This window comes from Panthera pardus, unplaced genomic scaffold (assembly GCF_024362965.1).
Source record: "Panthera pardus isolate Hobbes unplaced genomic scaffold, ASM2436296v1 HiC_scaffold_22, whole genome shotgun sequence".
Lineage (NCBI taxonomy): Eukaryota > Metazoa > Chordata > Mammalia > Carnivora > Felidae > Panthera > Panthera pardus.
Genome location: NW_026526788.1, coordinates 60287257 through 60305939, shown reverse-complemented (window position 1 = coordinate 60305939; position 18683 = coordinate 60287257). Strand labels below are relative to the sequence as shown.

Below are 18683 nucleotides of genomic sequence, written 5' to 3'. Positions count from 1 at the left end.
TTTGTCAAATGAACCCAAGGCTGAGAGTGGACGTAGTGCCTGACAAATTGACATTCACAGGCCTGGAACAGACTAGGCCGAGCACAGAATCAAGGCAAGGAAGGCAGGGGCTTCCTTCCCTCAGTGCCCTTTCTTGGACCAACACCTAAAAACTCCAGGCCTGGGGGAGTGGGCGGGGTAAGAGGCGAGGCAGGGAGCGGGACTGCGCCATTATGTTTATTAGAAGGTTGGATTTCGGTGTGTGCTCTAGATAGATTACAGAATAAATACCTGCGTCTTGAGAACAGGAAGTCCACGATTCATACAAAGTGCTCACTACAGGAAGTTGCTGTGTCAAAATCCAGGCAAGGACCCAACTCGGGGCAGCCCCTCCTCCCCCACTGACCTCAACAAGGGCTGTGCTATGGTTTTTTTATTTTATTATTTCTTTTATTTCTCTTTATTATTATTAATATTATTATTATTTGCTTTTGCTGTGGTCACTATCATTGGCAAAGTTCCTTTTCCCCTTTCCTGGACATGGGGTTCCTGTCTTTAAGATTCCACTCTGAGGCTGAAGGTGCCAAAAGCTGCTTGAGAAGTGGCCTTTGAACTCCATCTGGGAGGATGTTGAGAAGAAGGAAGCAGGAGAAATCATTCTTGGTTTTAAAAAAATTAAAAAAAAAAAAAAAAAAAAAGCCCCACAATCTACAGGTCATTCCTTACTCAGTCAGTGATCAAACTGCCCAAAAGAAAAACAAGACGAGCAACAGGCCAGTGGGCACTGGTCCATCCTCCCCGGGCTGGGTGAGGAGAGTGGGATCCCCCAAGGCTTTAGGGGAAGCTGAGGCTCCTACCAGCCAAGGGGGTGGGAAGGGGAAGGAGTAGAAGAAAAAAGGAGAGACAGAGAGAGAGAGAGCTCAATGCCTTGAAGTAGATGCTTTCCCAACTCCAGGGCTACCTGCAGCCCAGCCCAGGCCAGCTCTCACTGTCACCTCCGCGTCCAGGAGATTCATTAAAAAAAAAAAAAAAAAAAAAAAATCAAAAACAAAGCCCAAAACAAAACAAAATCCAAAAGGAAAAGACTTGGTGGGGGGGGGGGGGGGGGGATGAAGGAGGAAGGGAGGGAAGACAGGAAGGTAGAAGGGCAGGTCTCTGGATGCATAATTCCCGAGCCACTGGGGGCTAGGGGGGAAGATTCCCCAGCTCCCCACTGCCTGCGTGGCGTTAGCTCGTCACGTAGTGTTTGGTGGACGGCTGCCCATACACCCTGTAGAAATCCTGGTGGCCAGGCTGCTGGGAGGCGTCGAGCCAGTCTCTGACCGCCAGGCCAGGAAGGGACTGGGGGACGGAGGGTGTGGGCGGGAGCGGGTGTGAGTACTCCTGTGAGGGCACTGTCCAGGGAAAGTGGCCGGAGCGGGGGTAGGGCTGGTGGCCACCATGGTTGGCCACGGAAGAACAGTAACAGTTGTCCACAGAACAGACGAGAATCTTGCGGCCGCCATACTGGGGGAGCATGGGCTGCTGGGTGGCAGAGCCATTGGGATACTGTGATGGGGGGAACACAGGACTTGAGTGCACTGGTTGGGCGCCGCCCGGCAGGGCCACCAAGTGCTGCGTGGAGCTGCAGGGCCCCAGGGGCTGCCCTGACTGGCCCTCGCCGCTGGCTGTGCCTGCTGCCCCATATTGGCTGCCCACAGGGCCTGACGACGTCTCTAGGAAACTGGCCTCAGGGAAGGCCGTTGAGTGCTTGCGCTTTTCCGCCCCAGAGCTGCTCACGCCACAGGGGTACAGGGGGACGCTCTGCAGGAAGGGCACCGGTGTGCTGAAGGGGCCTGTGGAGAGTTTGGGGCAAAAGTCGCCAAAGCTCCCATCCCAAGCAACCCAGGTTTCCTTTCCCCACTTTCTGTCTATAGGACCAAGCTCGTTACATCATGCACCATCTTGGTCAATGCTGACTACTCCATTAGCAGGTAGATACTATTATTATTCCCATTTTACGGCTGAAGGAACTGAAGTTTAGGGAAGGCATGTGGCTTTTCCCAAGGTCCAATAGCTAGAAGGGGCAAAGCCAGGATATGAAGAAAAGACTATCTGACTAGGCCATGCTGCCTCTCAGAGAGAAGGCTCTGGCATTTACCCCTGCCCAAGGGGTTCTCTCCTTTCCATTGAGGATACCACCCTCACCTTCTAGCATCTTGCGCAGCTGCTTCTCCTTCTTGGCCACCTCATTCAGGAAGAGCTTGGAGTTCAGGTGGCCGATCTTAGGGGGAGAAAGGCTGCTGCCCGTGCAGGTCTGGGTCCTGGGGGCAGTGGACGGGGCATCTGCTGTGAGGAGGTATCACCGGTGAGCCTGCCCTACCTCCCCCCGTGGGCCTGGCCCTCCCTGCCCTCCCCCAGATGTGTTCCCCTGGGGGCTGGTGGCCATCTGCTCACCTGTCCATTAGGATTTTCACAGACTTGGTGTTCTAGGGGGAGAGAAAAGGGTTAGTCAGTGGGTAAGGCAACATGAGAAAGCAGAGCTGCCCCATGCTCCCTCCCCCCAGGCAGGGCTGATTGTCTGATTCCCCCAAAGTATGGTAAGGGCCGATGGGGGGGGGGGGGGGTGGGCAGTCCTCCATTTCTAGAAGTTAAGAATAGCTAACGTTTATTGAGCACTTACTACGTGACAAACACGGTTAAGTGCTTTCTATACATCCATCATTTTATCTACACAACTACGGTAGCAAGGTGTTACAGGCACTCAGTCTTTTATCTGAAATTCATGGGGCCAGATGTGTTTTGGAATTTGGAAACTGTTGGATTGTAGGAGGGAAAATATGGTGCCTGTTCTATACGTTACGTATTATCCCCAGTAGGACACCATCATCCAATACATCAATGTTTCTGCAGCAAAATGTTTGAATACTTGTGTCAAGCAAGATAAATAAAGACCATTAATTGCCAACATGAGCTCAGGTCAATTTTTTTTTTCTGTTAAATGAGTTGTCAGAATTTTTCCTATTAGTTTTCAGAGATCTTTAAAATTTGGAATTGTGGATAAAGGATTATAGATCTGTATCATCAACCCCATTTTATAGGTGAGGGAATTTAGGCATAGGGAACATATATGACTCGCCCCCAAGCTCACGAAGCTAGAAAGGGCAGAGGAGGAGGGTTCTGAGTCCATGCAGGCTGGCTCCAGAGCCCTGGGAGCATACTGGTGGGGGAAACTGGTTGGGAGCAAAGAATGCCAGACTCCGGCTGAGGAATGACCCGGATCCCACCGGCTGGTCCCGGTCCCAGCCCACCTTCATGAAGCTGACGTCTTCTGTCTTGTCGAAGAGCAGCTGCAGGGAGCCCAGCAGCTTCTTGGCCTCCTGCATGCGCTCCCCGAGGTGCAGCGCCTGCGCTGCGTTCTCGCTGCAGAACTTGGCCTGGGCCTTGTCCAGGACCTCCACCGTCTGCCGCAGGTCCTCGTCCAGCAGCTGGTGTAGCTTTTCATACTGCAGCCGCACCTCTTCCTTCAGCTGGCTCACCTTCTCCTGCGGGCGCGGGGGCGGGAGCGGGCGGGCAGTGAGCGCCAGGGACCTCGGGCTGCGCTTCTGCCTGTCTCGCGTCCTGGGCGGTGGAGTCTGGGACCCCGAATCCCCAGGCTGCCCACGGCTCCCCACGGCGAGGTCTGAACCTGCTAATTTCCCTGCTGGTAGCACAGGGCTCTGGGCTGGCTACCCCTGACGTCAGTGGGGGCTCAGCAATCGACAGTTCATTGAATAACTGACCAAGGGATTCTGGCACAGCGTGGACCACACAACAGATCCTAGCCCCAGCAGGGAGCCAGCCCAAGGCCCTGCACCCAAGCCGGCCCACCCCATACCACGGGCTTGGGCTTAGCTACCTCCACTAGGCGCTTGTCGGACTCGAGTTTGTACAGCTGGTCCTCAATGTCCTGCTCTCGCTCCTCCAGACGGTCCTGCTGCTTCATCAGCATCTTCTGCAGGGACAGGTGGGGAAGGGGTGTCAGAGGGGACTGCGGCTCTATCCCTTACCAAGGATGGGTGAGCACCATCCTTCCTGCTACAGAACAGACTCATCCTATAGATTCTTGGACTCAGATGACCTAAATTTCTGCCATCCAACCCTTTCTGGTCCCCCATGCAATCCCAGGGGCCTGGTGACAGCTGTCTGGGAAGCCTGTTCCCAAGAACTGAAAGCCTGGAATAGCTTCCCACACGTATCTAAACCATGAGCTTTCTGAGGGCAGGGTCCAGCCAGCCCGTTCTGAGTGCTTTTCCTATACAGACTTATCTAATCATCCCAGTAATGCTGTGAGTTAAGCACTACTATTATCTTCATTTCGGAGAAGAGGAAACCAGAGAGATTAAGCAATCTGTCCAAAGTCACACAGCTAGGACACAAACCTAGGTGATTCAGCATGTACAAGTCATGCCGCTTCTCTGGGGAGCCCCATCTTAGAGATGAGTACCCTAGGTTGCAGAGGGACAAACAACCTTCCGAGGTCATCCAGGCCCGCTGGCCTAGTCCAGAGATATCACCCTACACTTGCCTTACTTGCACTTAAGGGCATCAAGGGCAGCTTTGTTCTTGACGCTGAGGGTTAGGCCTCTGAAGTCCTTGCTAAAGCCTCAAATGAGCCTCCAAATGAGAGCCTCAGCCTCTCATTTGGACCCAAGTGGAAGGGAGACTCTGTGGCTTGCTTAAGAACCTGAGGCCAGTCTACTGGAAGGTGCTGGATGAAGCTGTTATTCTCAGCCCTTGATCTCCTGTCTCCACAATCCTCCCTTCCCGGCCCTGTCCATCCTGCCTGTTCCATCCATCCTGTCATCCTCCCTTACCAGACATGCTTCTTCGAACACGGTCTCTTCCTGCTCAAGAACCTCAATGACTCCCTCCTTCCAATATTTTGGCAATGACGGCTCTCTTACAACTTGACACCACCCCCCGCCCCCCAGCCAGGTGGGCTGGTATCCTGTCTCCAATGCTCTGTGCACACTTGAACTCCCTGCACTCTGCTGACGTTTTTCTTTTTTCTTTTTTTAACATTTTAATTTATTTTTGAGACAGAGAGAGAGCATGAACAGGGGAGGGTCAGAGAAACAGGGAGACACAGAATCTGAAACGGGCTCCAGGCTCTGAGCTGTCAGCACAGAGCCCGATGCGGGGCTCGAATCCACGGACCGCGAGATCATGACCTGAGCCGAAGTCGAACGCTTAACCGACTGAGCCACCCAGGCGCCCCTCTGCTGACATTTTTCTACAGCCCACCAGTGCCCCCTTCCTCCCTCTGTCCGTCCTTCAAGGCCCAACTTAAGGCCCACTCCCTAGGAAACTTTCCATGGCCCCTGTTCGAAGTTTGCACAGGTCACTCCCTGTCCTTGCCATGCAGTGGGGCTGTCACAGCGTGCCTTCCCTCGCAGCTGTACTGTCCAGTATGGTAGCAGCTAGTCACATGCGGCTATTTAAATTTAAATAAATTAAAATAAATTAAACATCAGTTTTAGTTGTACCAGCCTCAGTTTGAGTGCTCAATAACTATATGTCACCAATGGCTAATGTTCTGGACACCACAAATACAAAACATTACCATCATCACAGAAAGACCTATAGGACAGCACTATTCATTTTTAAAAATCATTTACTTATTTATTCATTTTATTTTAGCGAGAGGGAGAGTACGAGTGGGGGAGAGGGGCCGAGGGAGAGAGAATCTTACACAGGCTCCACACATAGTACAGAGCCTGACGCGGGGCTTGATCCACAACCCTAGGATCATGACCTGAGCCAAAATCCAGAGTCTGATGCTCAACGAACTGAGCCACCCAGGCACCCCAGGACATTATTCTGTAGCCTGCCTCTCCAAGTTGGTCTGATTTCCCTGCAAAGCTCTGAGCCTGCTGAAAATAGGGTTTGCTGCGGTCTTTTTCTACCTCCCTTCTCAGCCAGGCGACACAGAGACCCCAGCACTCGACAGTTGCATAGCATGTTGACTGAATAAAGGCACGGTTTTGCCCACAAAAATAAGGTTTGCAAAGCAGGTTACAGAGAACCTAGCTCACAGTAAGTGTCCACTCAACAAGGAATCGTTCTTTTTCTTCCTCTGCGGGGGCCTCAGAGTGACCCTCAAGTTTGACCTAAAACCCCCATTCCCACCCACACCCAGCTGGCTCCCCAGAGACAACCACTAATCCCTTCCTCACTCTTCTGACCCATTTTACATTTGGGGAAACCAAGGCCGGCAAGAGAGTTCAGCAACCTCGCTGCGAGTTGCTGGCTGCCCCAGAAACAAAAACCCGGGGACAGGAGGAGGTGGGGAGTATGAAGCCGGATTCTAAGCTGGAGAAGCCTGGGATACTGTCTGCCCCATCAACTTGACCAATGACCTAGGACAGGACCTGTAAGAACCAGCCCCAGGAGACCTTGCCCTGTCCCGGGCACTTTGCCCTTCCAGCAGGTCCCCACACCAGCCCAACATGCACAAGGGTCGCTGCCAGCCTGAGAGTCAGAGCCTGTAAGGAGACACAGCTGAGTGGCAGGGGAGGAAAGAGGCAGTCACGCGTCCTCCCTGCCAGTGAGACTGCCCACAGCTAGAGCAAGAGGGTAGCAGCCCCTGGTAGAAGTGCCCAGAACACACACAAGCACGCATCGCCACTTGGGCCCTGGCACCACCTCATGCACAGTGCCGCACAGAGCTACACGTATACTTGCATCCGGCCCCCTACAGGTGAAGACTGGGCCTCCTGAAGGCCCAGACACTTAAGGGAGGCCTGCCATAAAGGCAAGGTGGCCAGGACACCCCTTCAGGAACAGTAGGGCTTTTTACCTCCCTTGTAACAACTGGCCCTCAAATTTTTGCCTTCTGGATGCCTTGTACCCACACTGAGAGGACAGGGCCCCTCTCTGCAGATGTGTCTCAGACAGCGGGCCATTCCTGCCTTCCCAATGCTCAGGATATTGGAAAGCCCCCCACCCCTGACTCCATCCCATACATCTGCGCACTATGGTCTCCCCACCTAGCTAATTCTCATGACCAAACCCATCAGTATCAGATTAGGGGCACACCTGGGGCTAAGTCCCAGATGAGAGACAGGAAGGAGGCAGCACCAAGGTTAGCTTCCCAGCCCAATTTCCCTCAGAGGACTGGAATGGGGGCTGTTCCACTCCCATCCTTTGGAGCAGTGGGAGGCCCCTCTCCCGCCCCTCTGGAACCCTTCAAGGAACTCATGGCTGACTCCTCAGGGAAAAGCCAAAGGAGGCACCTCCTGTCCAGTTCTAGGGGTGGAGCTCAGCCCCGGCCTTCTTCCAGACCTTTCTCAGAGCCTTTCCTGGCAGTACTTCTACTCTGGGACATTGCCTGCCCAGAGCCCTCTGGGGTGGGAGCCCAATCTAGGCCTAGCAAAGGCAGGGGCCACACTCTCTAGCAAGTGGCTGGGTTTCACTCCCCCTCCCCCATCTCAGAGGACATGGAGCTCCTGTCTCTGCTGCAGGGGTAGGTAGGGGAGGGGGTAGGAATGGGAAGGAAACTGGCCAAGAGTTGCCAGTCATCACAGAGGGCTGGGAGGAGGGCCCAGGGACCCAGGCTGGCCAGTTCACCCTTGCAGGGATGGCCCTCTCTTGGGGCCAGATGATCTTAATCCTGCCACAGACAAAACCTGAGGGAGCCAGAGGGTTGGGAGGAATCACTATTACCTCAGGCACCGGGAAACTGGGGGAAGGGACAGGAATATTCACTTGTTGCCTCTTCATTACCCCTCACCTCAATTCCACCAAATGACTGAATCAGGCTGCTGAGAAGCTGGAAGACAGGGGCAGAGGAAGCAAGGCCTATACCCCTTCCCGCTACCAGCAGCCTCTTTCCATCCCAATGTCCGAGGAATCGCTGAGAGCTGAGGCCCCATTTCCCATCTGGGAAAAACCCAAAGCTGAGAGATAGGACTAGATTTTCCTGCTTGATTCAGAGCAAGGGCTCTCAGTGCAGGGGGTAAGGATATGGGGGCTCTTTACAAACCCCTCCCAGCGCTCAGTGAGTCACCTGGACTGTGGCACACCTCAAGAGTGCAGTACAGGAGCACAGCGGAGTGGGGAACCCTGGTCTAGACTAGCAGCGCTGGAGGGACCAGGCCTCCAGCAGGAAGGAGGAGGGGCGATATGAGGCCCAACTCCACTCAGAGGCGCTTGTCCCTTAGAACCTAAGTAAGGCCTTTTGTGGTCTCCTCCTGGTCCCGTGAGGGCAAAAACATCAAGAAGACATGGGGGCACTCCATTCCCATTCCATCATACATGACAGGTATGAAGAACAGGCCCCAGGACATCCTGATCCTCCTACCTGTCGCCCAATGTTCTAGACTCCGCCCGGAGCTGCTCCCTCTGAGAGAGGGGCACTCCTAGCTCCTTACATTCCTGCCCCAGGAAAGCCTCACATCCCTCTGGAGTCTGACTGGTCAGGCCCAGCTGGCATTGTTGATGCCAGACTGGACTGGGCAGACGGGTAGGCCATGGGGACTCTGGGCTGCATAAAAGTTAATAAATAATAATACTAAAACCCTCAAGTCAACCTTGAAGAGAAGCAAGGTCAGGAGGGAACAGGGCCCCAGGGGTTGGGCCAGAGGCAACCCCTGTCTGAGATTTTCAGACAGGGCCAGTGCTGGATCCAGCAGCCCCTGTGGTGGTGGTGGTGGGGAAAGTCATGGGGGGCAAGAAGAGGGGGCTGGGCTGCTGAGCACCTCTCTCTGCTCACACCCCTGCCCAGAGAGCTGCCATTTCAGCTCTAGCTCTGGCTGCAGCCCCTGCTCAGAGCTACCCCATCCTGACCCCCTCCCCAGCTTCCAAACCTGCCCCCCACTCTCACTATAGGCCTCGTCCCAGGAGCATGCTGGCCTCCTCTTTCCCTGGGCCACAGCATTCTCCCCTTGTCACAGGGCAGTTTCCAGGCCTCGGCCCTTACCTTGGGCTACCATGCGGACCCCCAGGCAGAGGCAACCACAGACGCAGAGGGAAGAGGCTGGAGGGCAGAAGCCAAGGCAAGGAGAGAAGCAGGCTCTCTGAAACAAGCCCCGGCAGACCCTAGAGAAGGTTTCCCAGCTGCAGAGTGGAATTAGCTTTTGCCATGCAGAGAGCAGCGCTCTGGGGCAGCAGAACAAAGAGGCGAGAGAGAAAGCCCCCCTTTGTCTGGGTTTGAATACCAGGCCGGCCGGGAAGGAAGGCTTTCCCAGAGCAGGGAGGAGGCCAGCCAGGCCTGCCTGCTTGGTCCAGGGCAGGGGCCCAAGCCGGGCTCACCTTCTTCCTAGGCCCACCCACACTGCCCCCAACACAGCATCGCAGGAGCCACCTGGACCTCTGCCTCCGATACCGGCCACAGGCAACAAGCTCGCCCGAAGGTGAATTCCATCTTTTCTTCCCCTCCCCAACACCCCCACCAGTTGAGAAAGTCGCACAAGTCTCAGAGCCCGAGCAGGCAGCCACATGCTAGCAACATGGTGCTGACAGTCACGCAATACACCCTCAACTTCCAATCACAGGTATACAGCAAGCGGGCCGTGCAGTCAACCTCGTCTCTCACAGACGCGCGCTTGCACGCCTTCTGGACCCCACAGCCACACGCAGGACAGCTACACAATTAAGTCGGTCACTCACGCTGTACCTTCTCAGAGATACACACAGGAGATACAAGAAAATCGGTCACATGGGGGATGCACAACCAGACACTCCGGTTACACGCGTGTGCGCACACCTGCAGACAGACATGGACGCACGGCCATCCAGAGCTGCAGGAGGCCGAGTAATCAATAGGGCGTGCATGACAGGCGCCTGGCTGTGTCAGCAGGATCCTGGGGTGGCGGTGGCGGTGGGGGCTGGGCCTCTGCCTCAGACTCCTCTCTGCCTGGGGCCCAGGGAGGAAGGCTGAGCCAGACCCACCTTCCCTGCAGACTCAGGATGATCAAGGAAGGGACAGCTACATTGCCCTTCACCTTACACAGGTCAGCTGCCTCCCCACCTGAGAGGTCAGGAGTCTGGTCTGGGGAGGAGGGAGCAGTGGGGTCTGTGCTGCCTGAGTCAGCTGGGCCAGGGCAGCCTCCACCCCCACAGCCCACCCAGAGATGGACACATGGGGCGGAGACCTAGGGTCCCCGCCAGGGTCCCAGTGCAAGCCCTCCAGCCAGGGGCAATGGGGGCAGTGAAAGCGCCACCTCGCCTCTGGCAGCTACAAACCCCAAGTTGGCCCTGAGCGGTGGGATCCTCTCCCTGCCCCCCCACCCCACCCCAGGGAACATCTCTCAACATTAAACCTATGAGACATTTAAGGAAAAGGGTTCTGGCAACATTTCCAGTCTTGATCTGGGGGCCTAGGAATGACACGGGGGCACTACTATGACCTGAACACACACACACACACACACACACACACACACACACACACACACACACCTGCATAGTCCCTCATACATATAACTAGGTCTTCTTTTCTTGTTGAAGGAGGTCATGAGATAGGGATACTCCTGGCTTACACCAGTTCCCTGTTGCTTAGATGAACCCCTAAACCTGAGGGCTGGAAGGGGCTTTGACTACCTAGGGCTGCCAGACTCAGGCCCACCTGGATAGCCCCATTTTGGGCCATTATCCTCTCATAGCCCCAAGGGAGAACACATTTGGGGTCTGGGCATGTCCCACAGAGTGGTCTCTGGGGCCAACCCAATGGGCCTCCAGGCTTCAGGGCAATGTGGTCTACACAATGGCTTTGCAAGGGCAGAGTGGGGCAACAGAGTTGGCCTGACTCCCCTGCTAGTGCCCTAGGCTGCAGAGAAGCCCTGCTTGCCTCCCTGCTGGGCTCCTGCTCTAGGCTACTGGCCTTTGCACATGTGGGTGCTTGTGAGTATGTGACTAGAGCCACCAAGGAGAGGTTGATCAGAGTTTCCTATTTCTAACCGATAGGACGTTTCAGCAGCACCTCCCACCCCTACCCCACAGAAGACATAAGAGGAAACACAAGAAGCAGAGCCGTATTTTAAGGCATGTGCCAAGTCTCCATGTATCTGCTCCTATATCCCGGAGAATTCTGTTGCTCTCATCCGTATCCACGGCATCAGAGGCCCTCAGGCAAGGGAAAAGAGGCCCAGGAAAAGGCCCTTCTCCCTGGCTGGAGGAAGGACAGTGTGATGGGTTCTTCCATTCAGATTCCCTATGGCTCTTCCCCTCTCCTGAGGGTGAGGCCCCTTTCTCCACGTTCAGTAAGTCCAACTCAGACTGAGGGGTGCTGGCCTGTTGGAAGGGTTTCCAACTCCAGTGCCCTGAGTCACCAGAGAGAATCCAGAGGGCCTGGGGTGGGGGCACCCGGAGGGGAATAAGACTCAGGTTGCTGGGTACACAGATGCTGGGTGCACAGAATTGCACATCTGGCCCTGATGCAACCCCCCTACTTGTGCGCCTGCCCACATCAGGAACAGGAATGAACACACACACACACACACACACACACACACACACACACACACACACAGGCATGCTCACAGGGGCTGACAAAGTTCAGCACTTCCTTCCCAACCAGTTCCTTCCACGAGCCAGGATCATGGACCTGGTGGTGGGAACCCCAGAGTATACTCTGCATGCCTGGGCAACCCCTTCCCCCACCAATTATACAGACGGGAGACAGGTGCATTTAAGGGCAAAGCAAGCAGTCTCAGAGGCACTTGCAAACATAGACACACATCTAAAGATACCCTCCTACTACCGAATCAGGCACAATTATGTTTTCTCCCCACCCAAATGAAAAGCACCCCTAGCACTCAGACACAGTTAAGAGCAAAAGCGTGGGTGCAGGCACAAATTCACTCATCATCCTGGCTGCTGCCCCCTCCTTGGTTCCTTTCAGCCACATCTCGGTCTTTTCCCTTCCCGTCACTTTCCACTGCCAAACCCAGGACAGAGAACTGGACAGCGCTCCTTTCTCCTGCCTTTGCGCTTTTCCCTTCCTCCCCCAGTCTTTCCATCTTTATTAATACCAGCAGCTTCCCCATACTGAGAAAAGTCTGGGCTCTGCCTCCCGGAGTTGCAGGTGGGCACTAGGGGTTCACTGCTTTCCCTAGGCCTCTGATTCTCAACTCCAGGGAAAGGAAGAGAATGGCTCCTCTCTCTATCCCCTATGCTTCCTTTAAGAAACCATAGGTCCTGTCCTGTACAAAACCCAGAGTTAGCCCATCCGATTGGAAACTAATTATACAGCAAATTTTATTTGTTATCCCTGCCCTCAGCTTGCGGTGGCTCTCCTGCCTTTTGTTAGTTGTAAGTGTATGTTTTTTAATTGCTAAACAGTGACTCATTCTGACTGGTTCCCCCCCACAGGAAACAGCCCCCATCCACAACCGTCCAGGCTCAGAGCTTCCTCATACCCAAGCTCCCCACTGGCCTCAACTGCCTCCAGGGCCCCCACCCATTAAACGCTCCCAGTGCAACCAAAGCCCAACCTCACCCCCATGATATCACACCCGGGCTCCAAGCTGGGGCTTCTGAGATGGCTCAGGCCAACCCCTTCCTTCTGGTATGACTCAATGCTGAAAGCCAGGGGACCAGGGAGGGACCTAGGAGGAGCCCCCCTCCACGGAAGGGGACGGAAGTATTGCCTCAGTCCAGCTCCAAAGCCAGGCCCAGAGGCCTGAGGGAGAAGGCGGTTTTGACATTGGCCGCTGCTGCCGGGTGTATACAATGGGAGGGGATGCGGTTCTGTAATCACCCAGCCGGCAGCCCAGGGGAGCCAGCTGCCTGAAACCAGATTGCAAGGCAGCTCAACCTTAAACCCACAGGATTCTTTTTCCGTCTTCCACTTCCCCTCCCCAAATGTGGGAGGGCTGTGATAGAGGGCTGGGCTGGGAGAAAAGGGTTCACAGTGATGAAGACACATACTTTAAGGTTTGTTCATGCAGACGCATGCAATATACACAGGCACACAGAGAGCAGTGATTCTCACAAATGAAGAGTGGGCAATTGGGAATAATCAGAATGGCTGAGACTGTTCAGTGATGCCGCTGGCTGTCCAGGCCTTGTCCAGATAGATACCAGAGTTCTGTTCTCCTCCGGAAGCTCCCCTCCACCCCACCCCCCCCGCCCCCAGTGTGTTTCCAATAGGGCTTGAAACTAACATGGCTGCTTTTGTTTACTTCCTCATTGGTATGCCAGCATCATGGATCATGTCAGCCACAGCAGCGGCACCAGGACACTCATTACATAAACAGCAGCTGGAGAAGCAGGACCTGGGTCACTGCCTTGGTGACTTCCCATAGGGCCCACAGAAACAAGGCTGGGGGAGGGAGCCGTGCGCAGAACAGAAAAGCAACACCCAAACTCTACCCCTCACCTCAATTCTATAAATGACTCAAAAGATGGACTCTATGTGCACAGGTGCAGAAATGTATCAAGTAGTGGGAGACCTTTCTTCCCAGGACCTTGCCCCCAAACTTTCAGGGTATAAGAGTTTGGAAGGGCGCCTCTGGCCTGATGTCACAAGAGTTAGCCTGTCTGGAAGGGTGGTCCCGAGGAGGTAGGGGGAGTGTGCGTGTGTGTGTGTGTGTGTGTGTGTGTGTGTAGGGTACTTGCCCGGATCTCATTCCTCCGGATCTCCACGTCGCACACCGAGTGTCCCTGATGCGCACCGCTGTAGTAGCAGCAGTACTGGCACACGGCCACCTGCTCGGCCTCGCAGTGGTAGAGGCGGTAGGCGTTGTGCTGGGGGCAGCTCCAAGCCCGCACGTCGTCCGCCTCCACCAGGAGGTGCCCGCGGGCGGTGGAGGGCTGCTGCAGGTGCGTCTGCACGTGGGACTGGCAGCAGGGCGCCTCGCAGCGCAGGCAGACCTTCTGCGCGGGCAGCGGGGGGCCGCGGCGGCAAAACACGCAGTGCAGCGCCGCCGGCGGCTTCTCCACGTGCAGGGCGTTGAACTTCTCCACGATGTTGGTGAGCTTCAGGTTCTTCTCCAGGCCCGGCTTCTGGTTGTAGGCCTGGTTGCACTCCGGGCAGCGCACCAGGCCGCTGTCCTTGGCCCACGCCTCGCCAATGCAGCCCCGACAGAAGTTGTGTTTGCACGGCAATTGCACCGGCTCCACGAAGACATGCAGGCAGATGGGGCAGATGAGCTCCTCCTCGAAGCAGTTCTTCCAATTCTCCGCCATGGCTGCTGCGGGCAGGGGGCCCGGGCAGGCCTCCTTAACTGCCCAACTCTGGGGGGCCGTCCGGTGCAGCTGCAGGCCCACCGAGCCCCGAGCTCCGGCCCCAGGAAGCCCCGACAGTCGCTCAGTCACCAGCGCTCTCCGCGCGTCTGCCCCCCAGAGGAGGGAGCCTCGGTCGTCCCGCCGCGCGCGCAGCCGGCTGCGTCTCCTCCTCCTCGCGAGCGCCTAGCGGGAGGCGGCGGACTGCGCCAGGGCCGCGGCCGGGCACCAGCCCTGGAGGGGAGCGCCGGGGTCCAAATTCCATATAAGAGGCCGGCCCCCCGACCGCGCGGCTAGGCCAGCGGCGGCCCGCGGCCTGCGCCCGGCTTCGCGGCTGACATTGGGGCGCGCCCCGCGGCGGACAGAGCCAGGGAGCCGCACACTTCCTCCAACGACGGCGGCGGCGGCGATGGGGCTCCCTCTCAGGTCGTCAGTGCCGCACCTCACTCGCCTCGTCCGGGGTCCGAGAGGCCGGGGAAGCGGGAGCGGCCGCGCCGAGGGCGGCTAGATCCGGAGCGGGCGGGCGAGGCGAACTGGCGGTTCTCGGGCTGCGGCGCGGGCGTCCCCCGGCTGGCCGGCCGGGTGCGGGTGCGGGCTGCGGGGCGCAGGCGGGCCGACTCCGGGGCGCTGCGTGCGCGCAGGGGCAGTCATTCAGATGAAATTCCAGTCCTCGGCCAGAGACACCAGCCCGCCTCTGCCTTCCTCCTCCCTTCACAAATAGAAACGGAAGGGGGAGGGAGAGAAGTGGAAAAAAAAAAAAAAAAAAAAAAAGCCAACCAGAAAGGGAGGGAGAAGCCCCGGCGGTGCTCCGGCCTGACCCCCTCTTCGCGACTTCTGCGCTTCCCGGAGGCCCGGCGCCCGGCGCCCCCGCCGCAGAAAGACCCCGCTCTCGGTCTCCGCGCTGGGCGGGCGCCTCGGCTCTGCCGAGGAAAACAAGGATTGATCAAACTAGAAAGGAATTTTTCTCAACTGCTAATGAACAGGAGGCTCGGCTCCCGGCCCTCCCCTCCCCCCCGCCCCGGCCCTCCCCCTTCGCCACCCCGGCCCCCCTCCCCCCCACTTTCTTTTCTTCTCGGCCTCTGCTCCGGCCTGGAAGGCTCGGGGCTGCGGTCGGAGCCAGCCTGCGGCGCCGGGGCCGGGCCGAGCCAGCCGGGCCAGGCTGCCTCCCTCAGAGCCCAGCCATCTTGGGCTCCTGGCGGCAGCCGCGGTGGCCGGGGGTCCGGGCGCGCTCGCTCGAGGGTCCTGCAGCGGGCTTTCTCTATCTCTCTCTCTCTTCTCTCTCGGTGGGATTTTTTTTTTTAAGGGGAGGGCTGGTGGCCTCCCTCAAATTAGGAGAGAGAGAGGAGAAAATGCCAAGTCCCGATTTCTCTCCACCTCTGCTCCACCCACCGCGGTCCTTTCCAAAAAATAAAAAAAGATTAGAATTGGAAGAAGTCGGCAGAAAGGCGAGCGCCGGCGGCCCCCGGCTGCTGCCCAGGCGACGCGTCCGGGGCGGGCCCACGCCAGTCGCTCGGTCTGTGGGTCCGTTTGTCCGCCCGAAGCTTCAAAACTGAGGGGAGGGCACTTCGGGCAGGGTCTCCGCAGCGGCAGTCGCCTCAGAGCTTTATCCTCAGATCAAAAAAAAAAAAAAAAAAAAAGGAAAAAAAAAAAAAAAACCCAACAGTCTCATCAGGGCCACCTTCAGCCATCTTGCGCGTATTATTATTATTTCAGAAATAATCTGTTTAATAAAAATAGCTGCGTCTCTAGCCCCCTCCCCCGCATCCTGCGCTCCCCGCCCCCTTTTAATAATAATCTCGATAATAAAAACGAACTGCGCGCCGGGCAGTTCTTTTCCTGCCTCTGCTCTCTAGGGCTCCGGCTCTCCTTCCCCGGGGTAGGGGGCGTTGGGGGGGCGCCGCTGGGGATGGGGGGGGGTTGAGTCCCTGCTGCCCGCCTGTTGGCCCCCTCCGCCTCTGCACCGAGGGAAGGGCGCCCTCGCCGCTACCTCGCTGTTGCAAAGAGGGCGGGCGGGGGAGGGGCCCGGCTCGTGGGACCGCTGGAGGGGCGCACAGGGGTCCCCGATCTTCCCGCCACGGCCTGGCCTCGGAGTCTGCAGCCGGGGGCGAGGGGATACAATGGGCTCGGAGCAGAGTGCGGCCGGCAGGGTGGGGATGCGGGCGGGCAGGGGGCTGCAGTGAGCCGGACTCTCGAGCTACAGCGGAGACAGGAGGAGGGTGGTGTCCCTACATCAAGGCCGGTCCCGCTACACGGGAAGGGGGCGGGGAGACCGGGAGGGGGACGCGAGGAGAAAGCGGCATCGCTACGGCGGCGCCTTTAATCGGCACCCGCTGGTTCTGCCCACCCGGCACTGGAGACCCAGACCGACGGAGAGGGGAGGAGGATGAAGGCGGAGCATATTGTCCGGAAGTGCTGTTACAGCTGCTGTGGCTCCGGGCTCCTCCCCTTTTCCCTGTCTGGAGTTGGGGCTGTTCCGGAGGCTGCTCCTGCTATTGGTCTCCAAGCTGGGGCTCCGCCTCTTCAAGGCGGGGCAGCCCCCAGAGCCTCACGTGACTAGCACTTACTTCGGTACATTAAACACTAGGGTGGGAGGAGAGTTCCGCGCTTCTTAAAAGGGCGATGGTGCCGCTGCGTAGTGGGACCTCTTCTTCCTGGGCCTTTTCACCCACAGCTGTTTTTACCTGGGAGGAAAAGGAGGGTTTATAAGTGTGCACCTTCTGTCTGAGGGAACTGAGCAAGGAACTGCGAAGGTTCTCTGTGGGGCAGTTTCCTGATGTCCTTAACTTTTCCCCACATTTCTGACGCTTAAAACTACCAAGCAAAATAGGCATTATAATCCCCCTTCTATTAATAAGGGAACGGAGGCTTAGAAGTAGTCTGCTGGAGGTCCATTGGTCAGTTAACAAATATTTAACAAAAGCCTTTAAGTGCCCGGCATTTTTTAGGGGATTCCCTGGAAAACATATACATACATGCATACATACATATATACACAAAAAATACTAAATATGTAAGAATTTCTGTGATAGAGCTTAAGGGGCTCACACAGACCTCTCTGGAAAAGCGACATCTGAGCCAAGACCTGAATGTTCAGGAGGAATCAGGCCATTGACAACCTGAGGAAAGAGTGCTTCAGTCAGAAGGAGAAACAAATGGGAAAGCAATAGATTAGGCATGTTCCAGGGCAGAAAGGAGGCTTTGTGGTGAGAGAGAAGACAGTCACGGCCAGAACACACAGGGCCTCGTAGGTCACGGTAAGAAGTTTAGACTTGAAGCTAGTTATAAGAAGCATCAGATTTGGGATATATTTTGGAAGTAGTGCCAACAGGACTACATATGGGTTAGATATGGGGGGGGGGGGTGAGTCCGTGCTGCCCACCTTCCCCATACAGAAATGGGATAAGAATGGGATCGAGATGTGCTTTTCACTGTATATAGTATATCCTTACGAACTTTCTGTCTTTTTTTTTTTTAAGTTTTTATTTATTTTGAAAGAGACAGAGTGTGAGCAGGGGAGGGGCAGAGAAAGAGGGAGAATCTCCAGCAGGTTCCACACTGTCAGTGCAGAGCCCCATGTGGGGCTCAAACTCAGGAACCATGAGATCATGACCTGAGCCAAAATCAAGACTGAGGTCACTTAACTGACTGAGCCATCCAGGCACTGACCCCCAAAATGTTTTTAAGTGATTGTTAGGATTTGGGCTTCAGCAAGAGGCTGGATGGTCGTGTCATTTACCAAGAAGAAGAGAATTGAAGATAATTAGCTCTAAGTTGAATTTGAGTTGGCTCAGATATCCTAGTGGAAATGTTGGGACGACAGACTCAAGGGGAAGGTTTGTCCTGAGATTATAGATTTTGGAGTCATCAGCAATTAACGTTCTAAATGGTAGAACTGAGATTCAAATCCAATTCAGTATAACCCATGGGTCACTGATCCTTCCATAAAACCAGAGAGCCTCTCTGCTCTAGGACCTCCATGTCTTTATTCCTGATGGGGGGTGGGGTGGTAATGTAGTCCCTTTATGGACAGAGCCTCTGTCTTCAGCACTTGGCATCCCCTCACATGGGAAATCTTATCCTGAATGGATGAATAAATGAATGCTTGCATGTCTGAATGAACAAACAAGGAGAAAATGGCTTCCAAGTCCTAATTCTTAATTCCATGTTCTAAAGATGGTGAGGAGAAAAAACAAAGTCTATCTTAGAGCAGCTACAGGGTCCTTCTCTGTCTTCCTCACCAATGCCCTCCAGGATAAGGATTCCTTGCATTCCTTACCTTTCTAGACCGCTCCCCTTAACTTGTAAGACATCACACTCTTCTTCTGATTTTCTTCTTATCTTTCTAACCACAGACTTCTCCAATTTCCATCTCATAAAAGTTGACAGTCCGCAGAGTCCTGCCCTCCAACCTAGTCTCTTGCTAATAATCGACACTGGCTACCTGGAGCCTTTGGCTCCTAAAGCTTTATTTCTGTCTACTGGTGACTCCCCAGTCAGTATCTCCAGCCCACACATTT

At 55.7% G+C, this 18683-nt stretch overlaps 2 protein-coding genes across 4 annotated transcripts in view; both read right to left on the bottom strand.

Annotated features, from left to right (window-relative positions):
• Positions 1-203: 203 nt before the first annotated feature.
• On the bottom strand, positions 204-14466 carry TRIM8 (tripartite motif containing 8). Its single transcript, XM_019459274.2, has 6 exons — positions 13561-14466; positions 3857-3952; positions 3270-3503; positions 2416-2447; positions 2167-2282; positions 204-1814 (listed from the first exon to the last, which is right to left on the bottom strand). The coding sequence occupies exons 1-6, from the start codon at positions 14128-14130 to the stop codon at positions 1207-1209; spliced, it is 1656 nt and encodes a 551-aa protein (XP_019314819.1). The 5' UTR covers positions 14131-14466; the 3' UTR covers positions 204-1206.
• Positions 14467-15414: 948 nt separating this feature from the next.
• Positions 15415-18683, bottom strand: part of SUFU (SUFU negative regulator of hedgehog signaling) — a 123995-nt gene continuing 120726 nt past the window's right edge. For all 3 annotated transcript variants that reach the window (XM_019459267.2, XM_019459271.2, XM_019459268.2), the window contains 2 exons: positions 16731-16847; positions 15415-15774 (listed from right to left, as the gene is read on the bottom strand). In XM_019459267.2, coding sequence (XP_019314812.1) covers positions 16740-16847 — 108 coding nt within the window. In that variant the 3' untranslated portion in view covers positions 15415-15774; positions 16731-16739. The remainder of the gene's footprint in view (positions 15775-16730; positions 16848-18683) is intronic.

Coding starts and splice junctions, on each gene's coding strand:
- TRIM8 (XM_019459274.2), bottom strand. CDS start 14,130: ATGGCGGAGAATTGGAAGAACTGCTTCGAGGAGGAGCTCATCTGCCCC. Junction 2,448..3,269: donor AAGACGTCAGCTTCATGAAG/GTGGGCTGGGAC, acceptor CTCTCCCCCTAG/AACACCAAGTCTGTGAAAAT. Junction 1,815..2,166: donor GCTGCGCAAGATGCTAGAAG/GTGAGGGTGGTA, acceptor AACTCTCCACAG/GCCCCTTCAGCACACCGGTG.